We start from the raw sequence: 20,688 nt of genomic DNA, 5'->3' as shown, positions 1-20,688 counted from the left end.
CTGAGTTAGCTGCAGCTGATCCCTAGAAAGGAGAAGGGCCAATTTTAACCTGTTTCAAAAGTGTAGTTTTCCCATTCTATATATTCAATCCTATTTAGAGGAAAGGTACATCAATCAAGGTTGACTTGCCCCAAATACCCTGCTTTATGTTAAAGCCTTTGCCAAGCCTCTCATGCATTTTCATTTCAATGGCATAAATTAGGCTCCACAAAGCATTCTCCTTAGACTAGTTTGTATCATAGAATATCGATTACGAGTCAAGCAGCATTTCACATAAAACACGGCCAGCCGGTGTTAGGAAGGTCTGTATCGTTTCCCCTATTTCCTCCCAAATAGCTTCAAAGAACTGCTATTTGCTATAAAAATTCACTTATTTTAAAAGTAAAGATTTATCTTCTATTACATATTTGGAGCTAAATATTCAAATTCATTGTTAAAGAAGCCTAGGAGATAGTTATATTCTAAGCTATATGACCTATATATTAAAAATGAATACATCATATTAAATAGAAATGCCATCTAATGCTGATACCTATATGACTTCTGCCATATGGAATTAGATATTTCAAGAAATATTTAACCTAAGTTCCCGTCGTGGCGCAGTGGTTAACGAATTTGACTAGGAACCATGAGGTTGCAGGTTCGATCCCTGGCCTTGCTCAGTGGGTTAAGTATCCAGCGTTGCCATGAGCTGTGGGTCACAGACGCGGCTTGGATCCCACGTTTCTGTGGCTCTGGCTTAGGCCAGCGGCTGCAGCTCCGATTAGATCCCTAGCCTGGGAACCTCCATCTGCTGCGGGAGCAGCCCTAGAAAAGGCAAAAAAAAAAAAAAAAAGAAAGAAAAGAAATATTTAGCCTAAAGGGCTATCTAAGATTTTTATGACATTCTCCCCCACTACCTAATGCACCAAGTTAAACTCAACTAAAGGAAACCCTTAATCACCTAAAAAGTTTGTCATTGTATGGAGAAAGATAAATCAATGGTTTAACAATTTTTTTTCTACTGTTTGTATGTACCAATTCATTCTTCCATGGCGGGAAGTAACAGAAGATCCAAAAGGTAGGCAGGGGTCCATTTTGAAGGTTCAGTCCCACTGCCATATCTAGGAGTAGGGATTTCATTCCATAGAAAATGGCAAATCAATAAAGGTTCACAGAAGGATCAGATCCTATTTCTCCTTGTTGGGTTGCAGGCTAGTTAGGAATAGGAATGACCAACAAACCAATGGAAAGTTATTGAAATAATTCAGGGGAGGAATGAAGACAGAATAAAGGCAGTAGCAAAAAAGATAGATGAAAGGAGATTAAATCAAGGCACATGTGGATACTAGAGACAACCAAGTATGATGACTTATTCCACACAAAGGAATCACCAAGGATGACACTATTGTTTCTGATTTGTATGATGAATGGTGCCTTTTACCATGACCCCAATTTTAGGAGCAACTGGTTGCATCACAGGGAATAAATTTACTTAGGAAAGTTTTTATTTTAAGTGGGATATAATAATTGAAGAGCTCCAGCAGTTTTGACTGTTCTGAGCTGAAGTTCATAAGGAGAAATTTAAAGTTGAAAGTCCTAGATACACAGAGGGCCATTGACACCAGGCAGAGAAATGAGATCCCTTAGGGAAAAAGATTTCAAAGTGATAGAGAAATAAAAGAAGACTCAAAAGGAAATGTTAGATAAATCAAGAAAAAAGGGAATTTCAAAACAGGAGTCATCATTGTTAAAAAAAAACAAAACAGCCACAAAGGGGTCATGTCTATGGTATGTGGTTATTAAGATGTTTGTTATTATGCTAATAGATCAAATTGTTGATGGGGAGAGTGAAGAAGAAAGCAAATTGTCCAGTGAATCAAGGAATGATTGGGAATTGAAGAAGTACAGTACTTCATGACATTTAATTATGAAAGGATTAAAAGGGTAAACGTGGCCACTGCAAGGGAAGGTACGTCAAAGCACAGAAAGGATGAAAGAACTGGACATGCACACAGCCTGCAAGGAAGAAGTGCACAGAGAGGCAAAGTTGAAGAGAGAGGACAGAGTCGGGGGCATTGGTGGAGGCTATGGAGACGCAACATGGGAGAGAATTAGGAATATAGGTGAAAGGATTACTGTTTTAAGGAAGGGAGTTACCTCTTCATGTAAGGTCAGAAGAAAGTAGGAGAAGATGTGGATGATATAAGAAGGCACTGAGGTACATAAATTCGTGCTTAATGGCCTCTTTTTCCATGAAGGAAGCTATAAGGAAATTTGCCAAGAACTTATGAACGTAGGGAGAAAACAGATTTGAATATTAGGGTTAAGGATTTTATCTTTCTCTCAAACCTAAGAAGTAGGAGCCCTCAGAGGCACACCATTTATTTACATTGGAACAGAGGGCAAATGAAGCCAATTTCATAAATGAATCAACTTCACTTTTCCCAATCTGGAGTCCATACTAGGATTTTATTTTCAAACAGCTCATTTCACCAACAGCTAGCTAGTTCAGGTCAAGAAACATATACTGGTCTGTATTTATGCCAGCTATCAGTTTAGGCATTAAGAATACAAAAGGAACTAAGATAGGGTCACCATCTTAAAGAAGTTATGATCAACAGCTGCAAAAGAGATACTCCTAAGGGAGAGATGTGCATAGACTAGTATGGAAGCAAAGAGCTGGTACATTCAGCTCTGGAAGAAGTGAGTCCTGCAGGATGATCTAGAGTGAGTTGGAGAACAAAGGTAGGACAATAAGCATCTCAGGTAGAGAATTTATGCTGAGGGTCTAGGCACAGTGACATAGGGTGTGGGGGAGCGTGGAGTGCGAAAAAAAGGACAAGCTAATTGATAGTGCTCACTGACAGTTTTAACTAGCTTTAAAAATTTTTAGTTGTGGTAGACTCAGAATGAGGCTGTAGGAGTTCCTATCATGGTTCACTGGGTTAAGAACCTGACATAGTATCTGTGAGGATGTGGGTTCGATCCTTGGCCTTGCTCCGTGGGTTAAGGATCTGGTATTGCCTCAAGCTGTGATACAGGTCACAGATGCAGCTCGGATTTGGTTTTGCCATGGCTGTGGGATAGGCTCAGCTGCAGCTCCAATTGGACCCCTAAGCCCAGGAACTTTCATATGCTGCAGGAGGGGCTGCAAAAAGAAAAAACAAACAAACAAAAACAAAAAACAAAAAGGCTGTATTTCCTTCTCTAATACAGAATTAAAACTACTAAAAGGAGTTCTTCTACAGCCTAACTGTACTAGAAATTCTTGCATCTGCTTGGTTATTTGTGCTTCTGTATTACTCTCCTGGTCGGGACAGAGCTCTCATAATCCCAACTTCAGGCAAATTCCTAGACCCATTTTGCTTCTTTAAAAGAGTTCAGTGTCACACAGCTTTGCAACATCAGCATTGGGAAACGTTGGGAAGAATACACTGGCTGTTGTTAACAGTGACTCTACTGGGCTAGGAGTTGGGAGGAAAAAGAGAGGTTAGAATAAAAGGCAGAAAATACAGACTTCTACTTCCTACTTAAACAAGTTTAAAGAGAGAAAGAGTAGGCTTATGAATAAAATTTTCTTTTTAATCCTCTTTAATATTTTTCCAATAAAACACTAAAATCAATTTATAACAAGCAAATAATGAATAATCATTGGACACAAGCGCAGCTAAGATTTATTGGATACTTTATATTCATCAATTCATTTAATTTTTGTATCAATGTTAGGCAGTTGGTACTCTGACTATGCTACACCCCACTCTCCCACCTCTTCAAAATGAGAAAAAGCTGGCTCTGACAGGTCAAGTCCCTTGCTCAAGGTTGCACAGTTCCTAAGTAGACCTGGGATTTGCCAGAGTCCAACTCTCAAATACTAGACTTTGCTCCCAGCTACAGCAACTTACTAGTGACCACCAAATAAACATGGTTTAATTGTGTATTAGAATGTGAATTTTAAGAACCAGTGCTTTGGAAAAATGTCATGTATAAATACGGTTAGTATCTTAGAAAGCCACTGATATTTAGTCTCATTTCAAGAATCAAGAAATTCTATGGATATACGAGACAAGTCTAAAATATTAACATTAGTTAGTATTTAACTCCTAACAGCAACAATATGGTGATTTTTAAAGATCAGAAAACAACCTAAGTTCCGGAAGTGGGGGGGTCATGTATTTTATGTTTTTTTGCTTAAGCTTCCAAATCTCTAGGTGCCTACAACATGGTAGGCACTTAAATTTGCTGGGTGATTATAGCTTTATTTTCAACATACTTCTATCATCCTTGAAGCAAATCTTAAAACCTCACAAATGGCTGCCACTTTAAAGGCAATATTAAGAAAAGTTTTCAATAGTTTATTCTAACTTAATTGGAGTATAATAGGGTTTCAATGTTTAATTTCCATACTAGTGCTTATTTCCTTATGATACTTTCCCAAATAAAATCCAGCACCTTGTGAAAGTCCACATACTACAAATAAGAACCAAATTATCTGCTTATGGTAATATGCTTATCCCAAAAGCTTACAAAATTTAATGGGTCATACTTTCAACTTAATTTTATTGAGAAATAATTTGCCGTCTAAAGTAACTTCTTTGTATTTCATAGGAATTTAAGTTAGTACATTAACTTAAATCAATGAGACAAGGTCTTATAGCCCACCTTCATTTATTTATAATTTGTTCCAAGAACAATGAGGGAGGTCATAATGTAAGTATTATTTCTTCTACAACAACGAACAAAAAGCAAATTACACAGAATATCATGAAAAGACATAAAGAGTTACCTGATTCTATTATGAAATGAAACCATAAAGTAATATCTCAGACTAGATCCTAAGCAATTGAAGAGAATACTGCATCTCATCCTCAAGATTAGATGCAAAACATCAAAAACAAATCCCAACTATGTCTAAAAGGATAACTGAGGAAAGAAAAAATTACCCGTCTCCCATTAGGAAATTTTGGTATTTAAAAAACCATACAGGAGTTCCCATTGTGGCTCAGCAGGTTAAGAACCCAACATAGTGTCCATGAGGATATAGGTTCTGATCCTGGCCTTGCTCTGTGGGTTAAGGATCTGGCATTGCCACCAGCTGCATTGTAGGTCGCAGACATGGCTCAGATTTGGCATTGCTGTGGCTGTGGTATAGGCTGGAAGCTGCAGCTCCAATTCGACCCCTAGCCTGGTAACATTCACATGCTGCAAGTGTGGCCCTAAAAAGAAAAAAGAAAAAAAAAATCATACAGTGAAAACACTGATTTTTTTTTTAAGGAGTTCGCAAATACTGATTAAATGACTTGATTATGTGACAAACATAACTCTAGCTTATAGTTATTATTAACCTCTAATAACCACACTAGCAAACTTTTACTTAGTACTTAGAAAGGGCTAGGTACTGTGCTTACTGGTTTTATACTTTCATTCATAATGAAAGGAACTGGAATTTAGCTTGTTTATATAATCTGCCCAAGGCTACAAAGCTACTAAGTGAGAGAATCAGGGTTAGAACTTTTTAGAAGAACCTAAAAAAGCAAACACACGCACAGTATCAATTCTAAACTAGCACTAAAAATCAGCAATTATTGGTAGTTCCCATTGTGGCTCAGTGGAAATGAACCCAACTAGTATCCATGAGGATGTGGGTTTGATCTCTGGCCTTGCTTGGTGGGTTAAAGGTCTGGTGTTGCTGTGAGCTGTGGTGTAGGTCACAGACACAGCTGTGGCTCCAATTCCTAGACACCTAGCCTGGGAACTTCCATATGCCTCAGGTGTGGCCCAAAAAAAGCCAAAAAAGAAAAAAAATTCAGAAATTATTTACTTATAAGAATTTGTATTTAAAAATATATAAGAAGTATTCTCACCATTTGCTAAATTTGGCATTGGGTGAGTAATCTTAAAATTGGTCAAAATATGGATTTTGTTAATCTTATAATCACTGTAAAATCCTATTCTTAGAGCTATTCTTTGAGGGCAGAGACTCTATCAACTTTTTTTTTTGTCTTTTTGGGGCCCCACCTGTGGCATATGGAGACTGCCAGGTTAGGGGTTGAATCAGAGTTATAGCTGCTGGCCTAGGCCACAGCCAAAGAATGTCAGATCCAAGCCGTGCCTGTGACCTACACCACAGCTCACAGCAATTCAGGATCCTTAATCCACCGAATGAGGCCAGGAATCAAACCTACATCCTCATGGATATTAGTAAGGCTCATTACTACTGAGCTACAACAGCAATGTCCTAAACTAAACTTTTAAACCTCGATTATCATTTGTTCTAACTTGGAAACTAGACATAGAATAGAATCTCTGGTATGACAAATTAAGAATTATTGTCTTATGAAATCTGAGTCTATATCAGAGCACTGAAGTCAACCCAAGAAAGATACCAAATGCTCTGAGATCTCAGAGCGACGGCATCTGTCCAGCAGAGCCTGTGAAGTCATCCCAGAGGCTGAAGCAGGTGCCTACCTTTGGACTGAAAGCTCAGTTTTTTAGCTCTTCACATTTTTCCCCTTGAGTAAATAAGTCAAAGTCCTAACTTCAAATCACCTTTAAATGGATTGATGAGTTTGAAATTTCTCTCTACAGCCTTTCCTTCCTTCCAGAACTTCTGTAATACATTCCTATTTGCCCACTGGGCATTTCCACCTGGATGTCTGTCTTGCTATCATTTCCAGTTCATTCTGAGATGAATTTAATGCTGCCTATTCTATCAGTGGTACTTTTATCCTCCAAAAGCTTAAAAAAAAAAAAAAAAACTTCAAAGTTCACCAAAATTCCATCGTGCTCGTCTTCACAGTATCCCCTCTATGAATCCCTTCCAGCAGTGCCCTGGATTGACTCGTAGAGGCAGATCTATATAGAAGCCATTCTCATGATCCAAGTGAACCAATACTCCTAGAGCCTAACTTTCACCCCATTACTTCTTTGCTCAAAAGATGGATTCTCTACCACCAAAGGAAAACACTTGAGATGGTTGTTTTATTTTGATTTTGTGAGTCTGCTTCACCGGGCTGTAGGATACCCAGATACCTGGTTAAACATTATTTCTGGGTCTGTGTTTCCGGAAGAGATTAGCATTTGAATGGATGAACTGAGGAAAGTAGATGGCCCTCTCCAGTGGGCACCATCGAATCCGCTGAGGGCCTCAATAGAACAAAAAGGTGAAGGAAGACATGGGTCTGCCCTCGGCATTCCTGGTTCTCCAGCCTTCAGACCTGGACTGGTATCTACACCATTGGCTCTCTGGTCTTCAATCATACTGATGTCCTGGGCCTCCAGCTTGCAGATGGAAGACAGTGGGACTTCTTAGCCTCCATAACCCCATGAGCCAATTCTTTATAACACATCTTCTTCCTATTGATTCTGTTTTTCTGGAAGACTGTCTTCATCCATGTCTAAGGGGGAGCCTGGTAATGAAGTCCCTCTCCACAGCAGGCCTCTGATGCCCTGACTTTATCTTCTCATCACTGCCACTTTACTTGGTTACTCCCTCAGGCCCAGTTAACACACTCATTGTCCTCAGAAAACTCCCTAGCCTTCCAAAGTCTGAGGTGAGAAAAAGTGATGCCAAAAACTTGGTTGAAAAGCAGTTCACAGACAACCCACAGGATGAGAGAAAATATCTGCAAACGAAGCAACTGACAAGGGATTAATCTTCCTAATATATAAACACCTCCTGCAGCTCAGTACCAAAAAAAATAAACCACATCAAAAAATGGGCAGATGATCTAAACATACAATTCTCCAAAGACGACATACAGCTGGCCAAAAAATATATCAAAAGATGTTCGACATCACTAGGCAAATCAAAACTACTGCGAGGTATCACCTTACACCAGCCAGAATAGCCATCATCAAAAAGTCTACAAACAATAAATGCTGGAGAGGATGTGGAGAAAAGGGAATCCTCTTACACTGTTGGTGGGAATATAAATTGGTGCAACCACTATGGAAAACAGTATGGAGATTTCTCAAAAAACTTAAAATAGAACTATCATTTGATCCAGCAATCCCACTCCTGGGCATCTGTGCAGAGAAAACCATGACTCAAAAAGATGTATGTACTCCAATGTTCATTGAAGCACTATATACAACAGCCATGACAAGGAAACACCCTCAATGTCCTTTCACAGAGGAGTGGATAAAGAAGATGTCATAATATACACATTGGAATATTACTCAGCCATAAAAAGGAATGAAATAATGGCATTTCCGGCAACATGGATAGACGTAGAAATTATCATGCTAAATGAAGTTAGTGAGACACAAACATTGTATGCTATCACTTACATGTGGAATTAAAAGAAAGAATACAATGAACTTCTTTGCAGAAAAGAACCTGACTCAGACTTTGAAAAATTTCTGGTTACCAAGGAGACAGGTTGCTGGGGAGGAATGTGCTGAGGGTTTGGGATGGAAATGGTGTAAAACTGGGTTGTGGTGATATTTGTATACTATCAGTATAATAAAATTCATTAAGTTAAAAAAAACAAAAGAAGAGCAGCTTGCAGATCTAGTCCCAATAATGACTTCTTAGGAAGTAGGTACATTTCTCATTAAAGGGTACTCCAGAGAATTCACACTATAAACTTTAATTCATTTTCATAAAAGCCACACAATTAAGGACTTCAATATATTCCTCCCTCTTTGATCTAATAATTCCATTTCTAATTACAATGCTGAAATAATCACAGATCTTCAACACTTTGGTATAGGAACAGTCACTGAAGCATACATTCTCAAAATTATATACGTATGGGACAGTTTTCATATTACCTTAAATTACCTTAGAGTCATAATATAGACAAGGCAGCTATTAAAAATACTTTCTTGAAAGGGTAAAGACATAGGAAATATTTATGGTGTAATATTAGGGTAAAAGAACTGGGATAAAATAATATATTAATAAAATCCCAATCTGGTAAACCATCTCCCACCCACAACACACAACATGCGCATGACTTGAAGGAGTACATCACAGCGTTATAAATAGTTGTCTCTGGACATGAGCATTGTGGCATTTGCAAATGTAGTCATTAATACATAGCTCAGTTCAAAACTCACCTTAATGGACTTTATTCTTAGCTACACACGCGTTCTATTTCATAAACACTGGAAATACCCATCTCCCACTGAGCAAATATGCCCCTGAAAAGACCTCCTATTATGAATGTCCTCTGTTGTTGCTGTAACAGGAAGGATTTTATAGGCTTCCAGCTTTGTACACACCAAAAAAATACACTTCTCCATTTCTCACAATCCCCTTTCCTCTACCGGAAGCTCATCTTCCCTTTATTCACATCCCACCTTGTTTTATGAAAAACATCCATATGAAAGATGAATGAATGAAATGAAAGGAAAACATGTCATTCATATTTTTCAAATCCATCCACTTCTTTTTTTGATTAATTCAGTTTTATTTCTTCATCTTTTTTGTTGTTGTTGTTGTTTGCTTTTTAGGGCCAGACTCTAAAAAGTTTATGGCATATGGAAGTTCCCAGGCTGGGGGTCCTTAACCCACTGCGTGAGGCCAAGGATCGAACCTGAGTCCTCATGGATACTAGTTGAATTCATTACCACTGAGCCAGGATGGGAACTCCCCTGCCACATCCTCTTCATAATCCCAAATTGTAACACCCAGGATAACTATCTGCTTGCTTTCCTTCTTATGGCTTGAATTTTAACTCTTTCAGTTCCACTTATGCCTAAATTATAGAAGTTTCTGCTTTATCAACTCCTGGGTTGACAATGGTTTGTACATTGTAGTTTTCCTATGGTGCTTGAATTAATTTCCCTGTAGGACTTTAATAAATATTAGTTGAAACTACTACCCCAACCACCAAAAGGATCCTGGTCACACCTAAGGGGGGGGGGGGCGGAGTAACTTTCTGCATGTTTCTAAATGATACATGTGTATTCCCAGCATAGGTCCTGTTACACTTACCTACTGTAAACTTTAGTGACTAAATTGTTGATCCTTTTGTCAATTTTATATTTTCGGTAATCTTCCAAGCCATCTTTAACTGCAATAATTGTAAGGACAACCACCAGAGGCAGCATGGTAATTTCTTTTTGGAAGGCTTCTACCAAAGGCACCCAGTTCAGGACAACTAGAAACAGGAAATATAAATTGGCGGCTCTGCAACCCAAACACACACAAGGAGGTGTTAACAAATCGTATAAAAGCCTGGAGCAAAAGAGGCAAAATACTAGATGGCATTTTCCTACAAGTTTCTATCTGTTGCTTTCGGCGTCTACAAAACAGAGAGAACTAATAAAATCTAACAAATCTGAATGAACCATTTATTATTGCCGTAGACATGTGGCTTGGACACACTTTAATAAATATGAGGCATGGTTTATTAAATATGTAATCATAAGTGTTGGAGTGTGTTGCATAACACATACTATAAAGCACGATAGGAAGTACTATTTTCTTTTTAAAAGTTCAAAAAACTTAAGAGTAAAATCAGAGCTAAGGAGTTAAATTTGGTGTTTAACAAGTTAAAAAACAAAACAGCGAAAACCAAGAACCAACCCTCTAACTTTCAGGTGTTAATTTGCTTGTTCAAACATTAGGTTCAAACGAGGTTCAGTATAAAAAGAAAATTGTGAGGGTTTATTTTTCCCTGAGATAAACTCTTCTCTTTCTGAAGGACTTTTATGCTATTCAGAACCACTTCCAAGGAAATTCCTCTAATTTATATATTCAAGTATTTCCCGACTGACTCATAAGGTAAATTCAAGCAGCCTCTTTGTTTATAACTTTTTTTTTTTTTTTAAACTGTTCCCAGGCCAGGGATTGAATCTGAGCCACAGCTACAACCTATGCTGCAGCTTCAGCAATGCCAGATCCTTTAACCTACTGAGCCAGGCCAGGGACCAAACCTGCACCTTTGCAGGGGTCCGAGGGCTGCAGTCTGGTTCTTAACCCACTCTGCCCAACTCCAAGCAGCCTCTTTCCTTAAAAGAAACAAAACCTCCATCTTGCATGCCTCTTTTAACTTTCCTCACATTTTTCCTATGGCCCACGAAACTTCTCAAAATAACCTATACATACTCCTTCCTCACTTCTAATTCCTTTTATGCAGCAATTTTTTTCTTAGCCCTTTTTGCTATTTCTGTGGCCTCAACTATTTCCATGTGAACTGCACCTACATCTACAGTGCTGGACCCTGAACTATTCAAGAGCCAGGTTCTAACTCCATCAAGCACACAAGATTGCAAACTCCATACAAGACAGAAACACCCATTGCATCTAAAGCCATTAATTCAACAAACTCACATATGTACTTTAAACCTATCCACTGTTAAATAAATGTATATAGAATTAAAATTGAGAGTGGGAGTTCCCATTGTGGCTCAGTGGTAATGAACCTGAAGAGTATCCATGAGGAGTCGGGTTCAATCCCTGGCCTCGCTCAGTGGGTTAAGGATTTGGTGTTGCCGTGAGCTGTGGTATAGGTTGCAGACACGGCTCAGAGCCCACAATGCTATGGCTGTGGCGTAGGCTGGCAGCTATAGCTCCCATTTGACACCTGGCCTGAGAACTTCCTTATGCCAGGGTATGACCTTAAAAGGCAAAAAAAAAAAAAAAAAAAAAGGCAAATTGAGAGTGGATATATGTGGAATGAATAATGAATGCTGAGCATGTTTATACTGACATTAGCCTCTCAAACCCAACATTTATGAAAACAAGATAATCTTCTAGCCAAGCTTCTTTTTTTCTTACCTCCTGGTCATCACAACTCAACCTGTTCACATCATCTTTCTACTCCTTTCACTCAGTTCCCTACATCTAGTAAGAATCTATAACATCTATAATTGATTATCTTTCAATCTTCTCATTCCCACATTGTTCTAAATTCAGGTTTGCATCACAGCACATATACAGCATCTTCCTATGTCCTCTCTGCCTTCTATTTGCCTCTTTGTCCATCGCAGAGGACCACTTACCAGGCCTCAGGTAAACCCTCTATGCTGCTGCCATTCTGCCTCTTCTTATTCTCCTTCCTCCATCTGAAATGTGCTTTGCAGACACTTCTGGCTTCAAAATCTCACCCTTCATAATTACGGTCAAATGCCACTTCCCTTCCATTGCTCCAGCTAGTAGGAATGTTTCTCTTTTTGAGGCTTCCATCCTAGTTGGTAGCACCTTATAACACTCAACACATCCACTATATCTTTTCACTGTTTTTGTTGTGTGTGTGTTGTTTTTTTTTTAGGGCCACACCCACAGCATAAGGAGGTTCCCAGGCTAGGGGGCTACTCGGAGCTGTAGCTGCCAGCCTACAGCACAGGCACAGCAATGTTCCAGAACCAAGCCGCATCTGCAATCTACACCACAGCTCTCAGCAACACGGGATCCTTAGCCCACTGAGCGAGGCCAGGAATCGAACCCCAAACCTCATGGTTCCTAGTCGGATTTGTTTTTGCTGTGCCACAACAGGAACTCTACTTTTCACTGTTTGGATACAGATCTTTTTTCCCTTGCTAAATATAACTCTGAAAGAAAAGGAGCACCATTTAGCCTTGCATTTCCTTCAATACCTAACATCACAGGAGGGCTTTGATATGTACACATTAAACTGAATTATGTCATTCTTTCACCTAATAATAGCTTACATCTGCATTTGCTTCAGAGCTCCATTTCCGTTACCAAGAAGAAAAAGCTAAAATTACAATTCAGATGGTAATGGAAAGAACATAAAAGCAAGTATATAGCCCCTCCCAGGCTTATCACTGGCATGACATTGGCTAAGCCACAATGCCAAATTTAGTTCCCTCTTCTGTAATAAAAAGATAAAAATGGCTTCTCTTGTCACAAGAAAGTATATATATATATATATATATATATATATTTTTTTGTCTTTTTGCCATTTCTTGGGCTGCTCCTGTGGCATATGGAGGTTCCCAGCCTAGGGGTCTAATCGGAGCTGTAGCCACCGGCCTACACCACAGCCACAGCAATGCCAGATCCTTAACCCACTGAGCAAGGCCAGGGATTGAATCCGCAACCTCATGGTTCTTAGTCAGATTCATTAACCACCGAGCCACAATGGGAACTCCCCGAATGTATCTTTTTTTAAACTTTTTTTGTTTTGCTGTTTTTTTTTCCCCCAGGGGGGCAGGTATGGCATAGAAAAGTTTCCAGGCTAGGAGTCAAATTGGAGATGTAGCCTATGCCACAGAAACATAGGATCCGAGCCGCGTCTGCGACCTACACTATAGTTCACAGCAACACTGGATCCTTAAACCACTTTGCAAGGCCAGAGACCGAACCCACACCCTCATGGACACTAACTGGGTTCATTACTGCTGAGCGGGAACTCTGAGAAAGCATCTTATTAATTGTGAAGCAGGAGTACCCATCATGGCACAGTGGAAACGAATCTGACTAGTAACCATGAGGTTGCAGGTTCGATCCCTGGCCTTGCTCAGTGGGTTAAGGACCTGGCTTTGCTGTGAGCTGTGGGATAGGCTGGCAGCTACAGCTCTGATTCATCCCCTAGCCTGGGAACCTCCATATGCCAAGGGGTGGCCCTAAAAAGCAAAAAAGTAAAAAATATTTGTAAAGTGTTATGTGAATGTAAGGGGTCGTCATTCCACAACAGACTCTACCAGAATCAGCAAAGCTAATGTCACAAGCCTTAGGCTGAAGTAACAGGCAGGGTAGAGAAAGAGAAAAATCTTATACATTGACTAGAAATGACCAAGAACAACTCTTAAGATTTTTTTTTTTTTTTTAAATAACAGTACCTGTGAAATTGTTCAAATAAATTTCTTGGCACAAAATTCAAAAGCGTGTACTTGGTTGTCCGTATTCTGTTATTCACATAGGTTCCAGAGAACTTTTCGTATTCATCCTTGAAGGGCCGGAGGTGGGGGACAACCACCCGGTGCCTTCCTGCCACTTTGGGGGTCTGAGAGGACTTGCCCCCGCAGCCAAGCAGAGAGGAATAGTTGTAGGGTCTCTCATCATCATCCGTGTTTGTACTGCCGATCAGCCGCTGCCAGTGGTATCTGGCCCATTGAAGAGCCTCGGTCATGTCCAAAACACGGGGAGATGCAGGTTGTGCAGCTGATCTGGCAAAAAAAAAAAAACAAAGAAAAACACACTCAAACATACTTAAGTTTCTGGAGTCTCCAAGAATAGTCGTTAGAGTAAAATGAAATTTTTTTTGTATCCTAAATAAATGGCCCATGCGCTGGGGGTTTGGGATGGAAAGGCTATAATACTGGGTTGTGATGATCACTATACACCTATAAATGTCATACAATTCATTGAGTAATAAAAAAATAAAAATTCTAAGTAGAAAAATAAATAAACAAGTCAATCAATGACCTAATGATTCAAGGTATGAATGTGAAAGTAAAACTAGTCATTGGAACTTGGTTTTGACCAAACTTTCATGCAAGAGATCATACACCTTATGCCTCCTGGGCTGATCATCTGATCACCGAAGCAACAAAAGACAGCACCTAAAAGGCCTCTCCACAACTTGAGGCAAATACTTCGGGCTTCATGTGTACAAGTCTCAATTTATCTCATCATCAGTCCCTCTCATCCTTGAAATGGAACTGTCACACATGTCGGGAAATTGTTATGAGGATTAAGGGAAAAACCTCTAAATCACCCAGCAGAAAGCCTGATACATGGAGTAAACAGCCAATAAAACCCATTCCTCGCAGATTTTACAAATGGCCACAACTTCTTTCCACCCCTCTATGCACATCCCTCCACTAGTAATTGATGAAGTCTTTTTTTTTTTTAAGACCAGACCCTCGACATGCGGAGGTTCCCAGGCTAGAGGTTGAATCGGACCCGTGGCTGCTGGCCTACGCCACAGCACCACGGGATCCAAGCCACGTCTGTGACCTACACCACAGCTCACGGCAACACTGGATCCTTAACCCACTGATCGAGGCCAGGGATCCAACCTGTGTCCTCATGGATGCTAGTCAGATTTGTTTCTTCTGAGCCATGATGGGCACTCCAATGAAGGATCCCTTGAATCTAGGCTTGGCCATGCATCTTGCTTTAGCTAATGAAGCACGAGGAAACCTGATACAAGCAGGGGCTTGAAAAGTGCTTGCTCATCGTTTCCCACCAACTGCCTCTTTCCCACTCCTCTGGAGAAACCTGTGGCCTCCACAATGTTCCCGAGCCACCTCTGGAACACTCATAACCCACTTAGCAACCATGGCTCCAGTCAAAAGGCAAGAGAGGCCACTAACACATGAGTGAGCCCAGGTGACCCAATTTGGAAGAGGGATGAGCTGTCTCAACCAGGCTCAGCCCCAACTGCCAATCCACCAAGTTTTGGGGTGATTTGATATAAAGTAAAAATCTAACTCTTTAGACAATCTTTCATGATTATTTTCAAGTTTTTACTTTTTCAAATCATTCAGCCCTGCCTAGAATGTGAGCTTTTAAAAAAAAGCAAAAGAAAAAGCTAACATTAAGAGCACACTGTACTCCAAGCACTTTGCAAAGCATTTTCTATGCTTTCTTAGTATTTACATCAATCTTATGACACAGTCATATTTCTATTTTATCAAAGAGAAAACAGGCTTAGAGAAGTATAGTAACTTGTTGAAATTTATGTAGTTATTAAGTTGACAAAGCTGATTCACATCAAATCTTTCCAATCCTACACTCTACTTTTAACTGTTACTGTGTTTCAAAGTAGCTGGCACTGAGAGTTCCTGCTGTGGCTCAGCAGAAATGATGTCAACTAGTATCCATGAAGATGTGGGTACAATCCCTGGCCTCGCTCAGTGCGTTAAGGATCCGGTGTTGCTGTGAGCTGTGACGTAGGTTGCGGATGCTGCTCAGATGCCACATTGCTGTGGTTATGCTGCAGGCCGGCAGCTGTAGCTCCGATTAGATCCCTAGGCCTGGGAACCTCCATATGCTATGGGTACAGACCTAAAAAAGGGCTGCAAACAAAAAAAAAAAAAAAACAAAAAAGTAGCTGGCACTTACTAGAAGTAAGTGGCCCAATAGAAGTTCATCCAGGAGGCTCTAAGCATGTCAGCAAGTGTGTAGAAGGCAAGGTCAGGAGGCCTTGCTTTCTATCCTTGCTTTATCAATGACAATGCATTTACTCAATCATTTAAAATTGGAGTTTGCCCCTGGAGATTCCTATTTGGCAAATCTGTGTGCATCCTGATAATCTGAACTGGTGACAAAACTCCCCTGATGAATCTGATTCCAGTGGTCCATGATGTCATCTGGAGAAAAACCAGATTATGTGCTAGAAACTACACTAGGCTAGGAATATAGGGTTGTTTAAGACCTGGGTCCCCTTCTCCAGGATCTCAGGGTCTAGGCAAGGCAATAGGCATGTAAATATATAAATGCAATCCCAAGTGCAAAATAATGTCCAAGGCACTGAAGTCATCTCGGCAAATTTTTTAAGTTTGCTTCCTTCCTCAGGTTCATTCTAAGTTTATAACAAGTCTACTGCTTGTTTTCTCTAAAGTGTTATACTAACCAAAACCTAACAGTTTCCCCTTAAGTACATCAAAATTGTATCCAGCTTTCACAGATAGGAAATTATAGATCATTACCAAGCAGCACTGGAAGATTGGTCCAAACTTACATTCTAGTAATTCTAGTGAAAAGTCAGTATTTTTAATAATCCATTCTAGCTAACACACTTGTTTATTCTACACTGACCCTTAAGCAATCCTAGAGATTACAGTTACACAGCATCACTTTGTCACTGCATTTACATAAAATAAATTGAATCACAAATAATAATCCTGGCGTTCCCATTTTGGCTCAGCAGAAACAAACCTAACTAGGATCCATGAGGATGCAGGTTCCATTCCTTGCCTCACTCAGTAGGTTAAGGATCCAGCATTGCATGAGCTGAGGTGTAGGTCACAGATGTGGCTCACATCCCTTGTTGCTGTGGCTGTGGCACAGACTGGCACCTGTAGCTCCAATTTGACCCCTAACCCGGGAACCTCCATGTGCTGCAGGTGCAGCCCTAAAAAGCAAAATAATAATAGTAATAACAGTAATACTAATAGTCTTATAAGACTATCAGCTCTTTAATACTTATGTGATCAAAAGCAAAATAATAAAAATAAAATGAAAAAATTACTTTTAATGGGAAGAATACAATAGTCTCCAAGTGTGTGTATTTTGTGCCTGGACATTAGATCCACAATACACAGCATCTATTCTCGGTGAGAGAAAATATCCCAAGTTTTTCCAGTTTTATATTAGTAATGGAAACAAGACCCCCCCCCCAAAAAAAAAGTTCTACTCCTATCAGGTTTGTCCTTTGAAGTTTCTTCTCTCAAATATCTGTTCATAGAGAGCTGAATCAATGTAGACCAATTGGTCAAATAATCCAATCTTTTCATTATAATGTCTTTAAAATCTATCTCTGAAAGTAATTTGTGAAGCCTACTTTTCACTTCAGTACAGCAGACCCTTGAACAGTGTGGAGACTGGGGGGCAAACCCTCCTCATAGTAGGTTATCCACCTGTAGTTTGCACTTGACCCTCCACTTCCACGGTTCCTGCACATCTGCAGATTCAACCAACTAGGATTCAGTAACACTGTAAGACTTATGCTGGAAAAACATCCTTGTGTAAGTGGATTCCTACAGTTCAAACCCACATTGTTCAAGGGTCAACTATATATAAAAACAGCATCTTAACCTATACCTAGTAATGAGAGCTTGAGTTATTCAAATAGTTCTTAACTTATCTGGAAATCTCCCCCAGAATCAGGATGCAAGATGGTGCTTTATCCATGAATCAACATAAGTGTAAATTACTTAAGTGTTTTTCATTCATTTCACCCCATCAGTTGGTCATTATGATAAATCTTCTATTTTTCAGAAGTTTGAAATTAGTACAATTTAATATTATTTCTGAAAACTTCAAAAGAGAAGTTTTCATTTGCAATTAGAGTCTTATGAAGATAGAGGAGTGTGTTTCCCTCTATGGCCCATGATCTTATACAACCCTTGAGATTCTACTTCATTCTTTAAACTTCAGAATACAATTTCTTGAGAACACAAACTTAGAGATGAGTAAAAAGGGAGTTCCCATTGGGCTTAGCAGGTTACAAACCCAACTAGTATCCAGGAGGATGCAGGTTCGATCCCTGGCCCTGCTCAAAGGGTTAAGGATACGGCACTGCTGTGAGCTGTGGTGTAGTAGGTCACGGACACGGCTTGGATCTGGTATTGCTGTGGCTGTAGTGTAGGCAGGCAGCTGCAGCTCCAATTCAGTCCCTAGCCTGGGAACTTCCATATGCCACAGGTGAAGCCCTAAAAGAAAAAAAAAAAGAAATGAATAAACAAATCTGACCCATGGGAGGTGTCAGGTAATTCATGGTGTATCTAACTAATAACCTCACATAAGCAATTATCCTTCCTGGCTCACAAAAACAATCAGCTTTTCATTCTACAGACCTCCTCCAGAACCTCCTCTCCCCACTCACTCAGTTTCAAAGAGACCAATCTACAAATGGAGGTTCACCTTCCTCTATGCCTTTTCAGTGTTCTTAAACTTTAATTAGATGCTCTATTCACTCATGCATTGTCTTCCCCCTTCCCCCTTTTCATTCTCAAGGAATTTCAGGGAAGATGGAACGGGGACTGGGCTCCTCAGCATCCTTCTCGGCCATGGAGTCTCTCTTCCGCTCTCTGTTCTACTCTCCAAAGCCACATGCCTTACCATCTTGTAATGACTCCCCCTCCCTTCCACACTTCCACCCTTGCCTGAAAAGTGATTGCTGGACCAAAGGACTGATCTACACAAGACAAGAAAGTTCATTAGCATTTTCAAGAGATTGAAGAAAAAAGACCAGGAGTAGAAGTAATTCACACATGGTAAAAATCCTTTCAAATTTCCAGCTTAGAATCTATACCATCTTAGATCCAGGGGGAATGACCAAGGATCTACTTAGTCACTCTGGCTCAGTGCTCTAAAATTTGCTAATTGCAAGGCCAGTAAGAAATACATTCAATGATATATCTTGGAACACACACGCACACATGCACACTTGAATCAAAAGTCCTACACAACAATTCTTGCCCTTCCTACTTCCAATGGGTGCATATTTTATTCTATGCTATGCTATTCTATTCTTTCTCAGTCTCTCATTTTAATACCAACCAAGCTGTATTGGTTTCAAGGTTCATTAATATGTTGCTCTACATACTTTGCAAAGACACTGACTGCACGTGGCTCCATGTGGGTTGAAAGCACACGTGGAAGTAGATGATCCCATTTTAGCTCCTTTTATAGAAGAAAGGCACTGAAAAACAGAAGCTGGACTAAGAGGCCCAAGGGAGGACAGCACTTTAAGCCAGAAGCAAGTTACCGCTTCATCTTCACCGCAAAGTTAAAAGTCCACTGATGCTTAGAGAAGGCTCTGTTGTTAATATTTCACATACTTATTCAGGAAAAATTTCTTTCAAATATGAAAGGAAAACAAATCACAACACATCTTACCTCATCAAGAATCAGCAAGAATCATGACATTTTAAAGCTTAGACCTTATAGATTATATAATCTCAAAGTCACAAACCAATAGTCTTTAAGCAAAATTTTACCCAATGATGTATTTTGTAATGGTTTTGGCAAACACTCTAAGTTTTTTTTAACATAGGGCCGATATTTTTAAATGGAGATAAACTCATATAAAATATTGATAATTAGCTTCTCTCACAAAGAAAAAAATACAGAATATTGGGCACATGTTTTCACATGTAACCAATGTCAAAACTTTTACTATAGCCCCTAACTCTAACCCTCCATTGTCTGGTACATGTATTTTCACTGAATAAGAGAGCCATCTGATCCCCACTCTTAAAAAAATCAAGTCCCTCCTGTTCTACAGACCCAGGTTTTTGTATCAGCTGCATCACTTACTAGCTATGTGGCCTATGTAATTAACCTCTTGGCCTCCGCTTGCTAATAGAGTCACGGGCACACTGTGAATGAACAATGTTCATTCTTTTCCCCACTCTCCTCCTTGGCTGCTTCTCAGCTTAAGTCAAGATTGGAAACCCTGTAAATTGGGCTGAAGTCCCAACTTTCAATATATTGCTTTCAAATTAAGCTTTCCAGGTCTATATAAATGCTCTGTTCAATACATCTGTTGATACTTGAGAAGGAAAGTAGCAATAAGTAGCATACAAACAGAAATGCAAACCACCACAAAAGCCAGACATGACATAAAATGACCTTCATGCCACCTGATCTCATCCTCATTCTCTCCAAATTTCATTCTATGTTCATGAACTGTATGTCACGTGTGTAGTGTTTTCTAAGCTCCATAGATGAGAACCCTCTGTGGCCCCTGTTAATCACAGTCCCTGAGGGCACTCCCCCTGGAGATGCTGACTCAGAGGATACAGAATACAGGCCCACGAATGCAAAATTTAATAAGTACCCAGGTGACCTATCAAGGAGGTTGCCAAGTATAGCCTATACCTGGCACCTTTGCAAATGCTGCCCTATCTTTCTGGAGGGCTGGTCAATCATATGCCCACTCACCACATCGGCTTCTCTTCACCTTCTAGGCTGTTTAAGATTTACCTAAGAGTGGGGAACATTGAGAAGGTTTGACACAGGAGGTCCCCTAAGGCATTCCCTTCTCTGCTCCCATTACAGTCCTGGGCATGGCTCAGTTACTGCACTTGCTGCAGCACACTAGAGCTAACTTC

The 20,688-nt window shown here is 39.9% G+C and overlaps 1 protein-coding gene across 1 annotated transcript in view; it reads right to left on the bottom strand.

Moving 5' to 3' along the window:
• The window catches only part of ATP10D (ATPase phospholipid transporting 10D (putative)), a 122,062-nt gene that overhangs the window by 74,514 nt on the left and 26,860 nt on the right, over window positions 1-20,688 (bottom strand). Inside the window, 2 exon segments of the mRNA XM_047797955.1 lie at window positions 9,926-10,120; window positions 13,741-14,062. Coding sequence (XP_047653911.1) covers window positions 9,926-10,120; window positions 13,741-14,062 — 517 coding nt within the window.

Source organism: Phacochoerus africanus, chromosome 10 (assembly GCF_016906955.1).
Source record: "Phacochoerus africanus isolate WHEZ1 chromosome 10, ROS_Pafr_v1, whole genome shotgun sequence".
Classification (NCBI taxonomy): domain Eukaryota; kingdom Metazoa; phylum Chordata; class Mammalia; order Artiodactyla; family Suidae; genus Phacochoerus; species Phacochoerus africanus.
The sequence above is the reverse complement of the archived record's forward strand: the minus strand, read 5'-3'. Positions and strand labels throughout refer to the sequence as shown.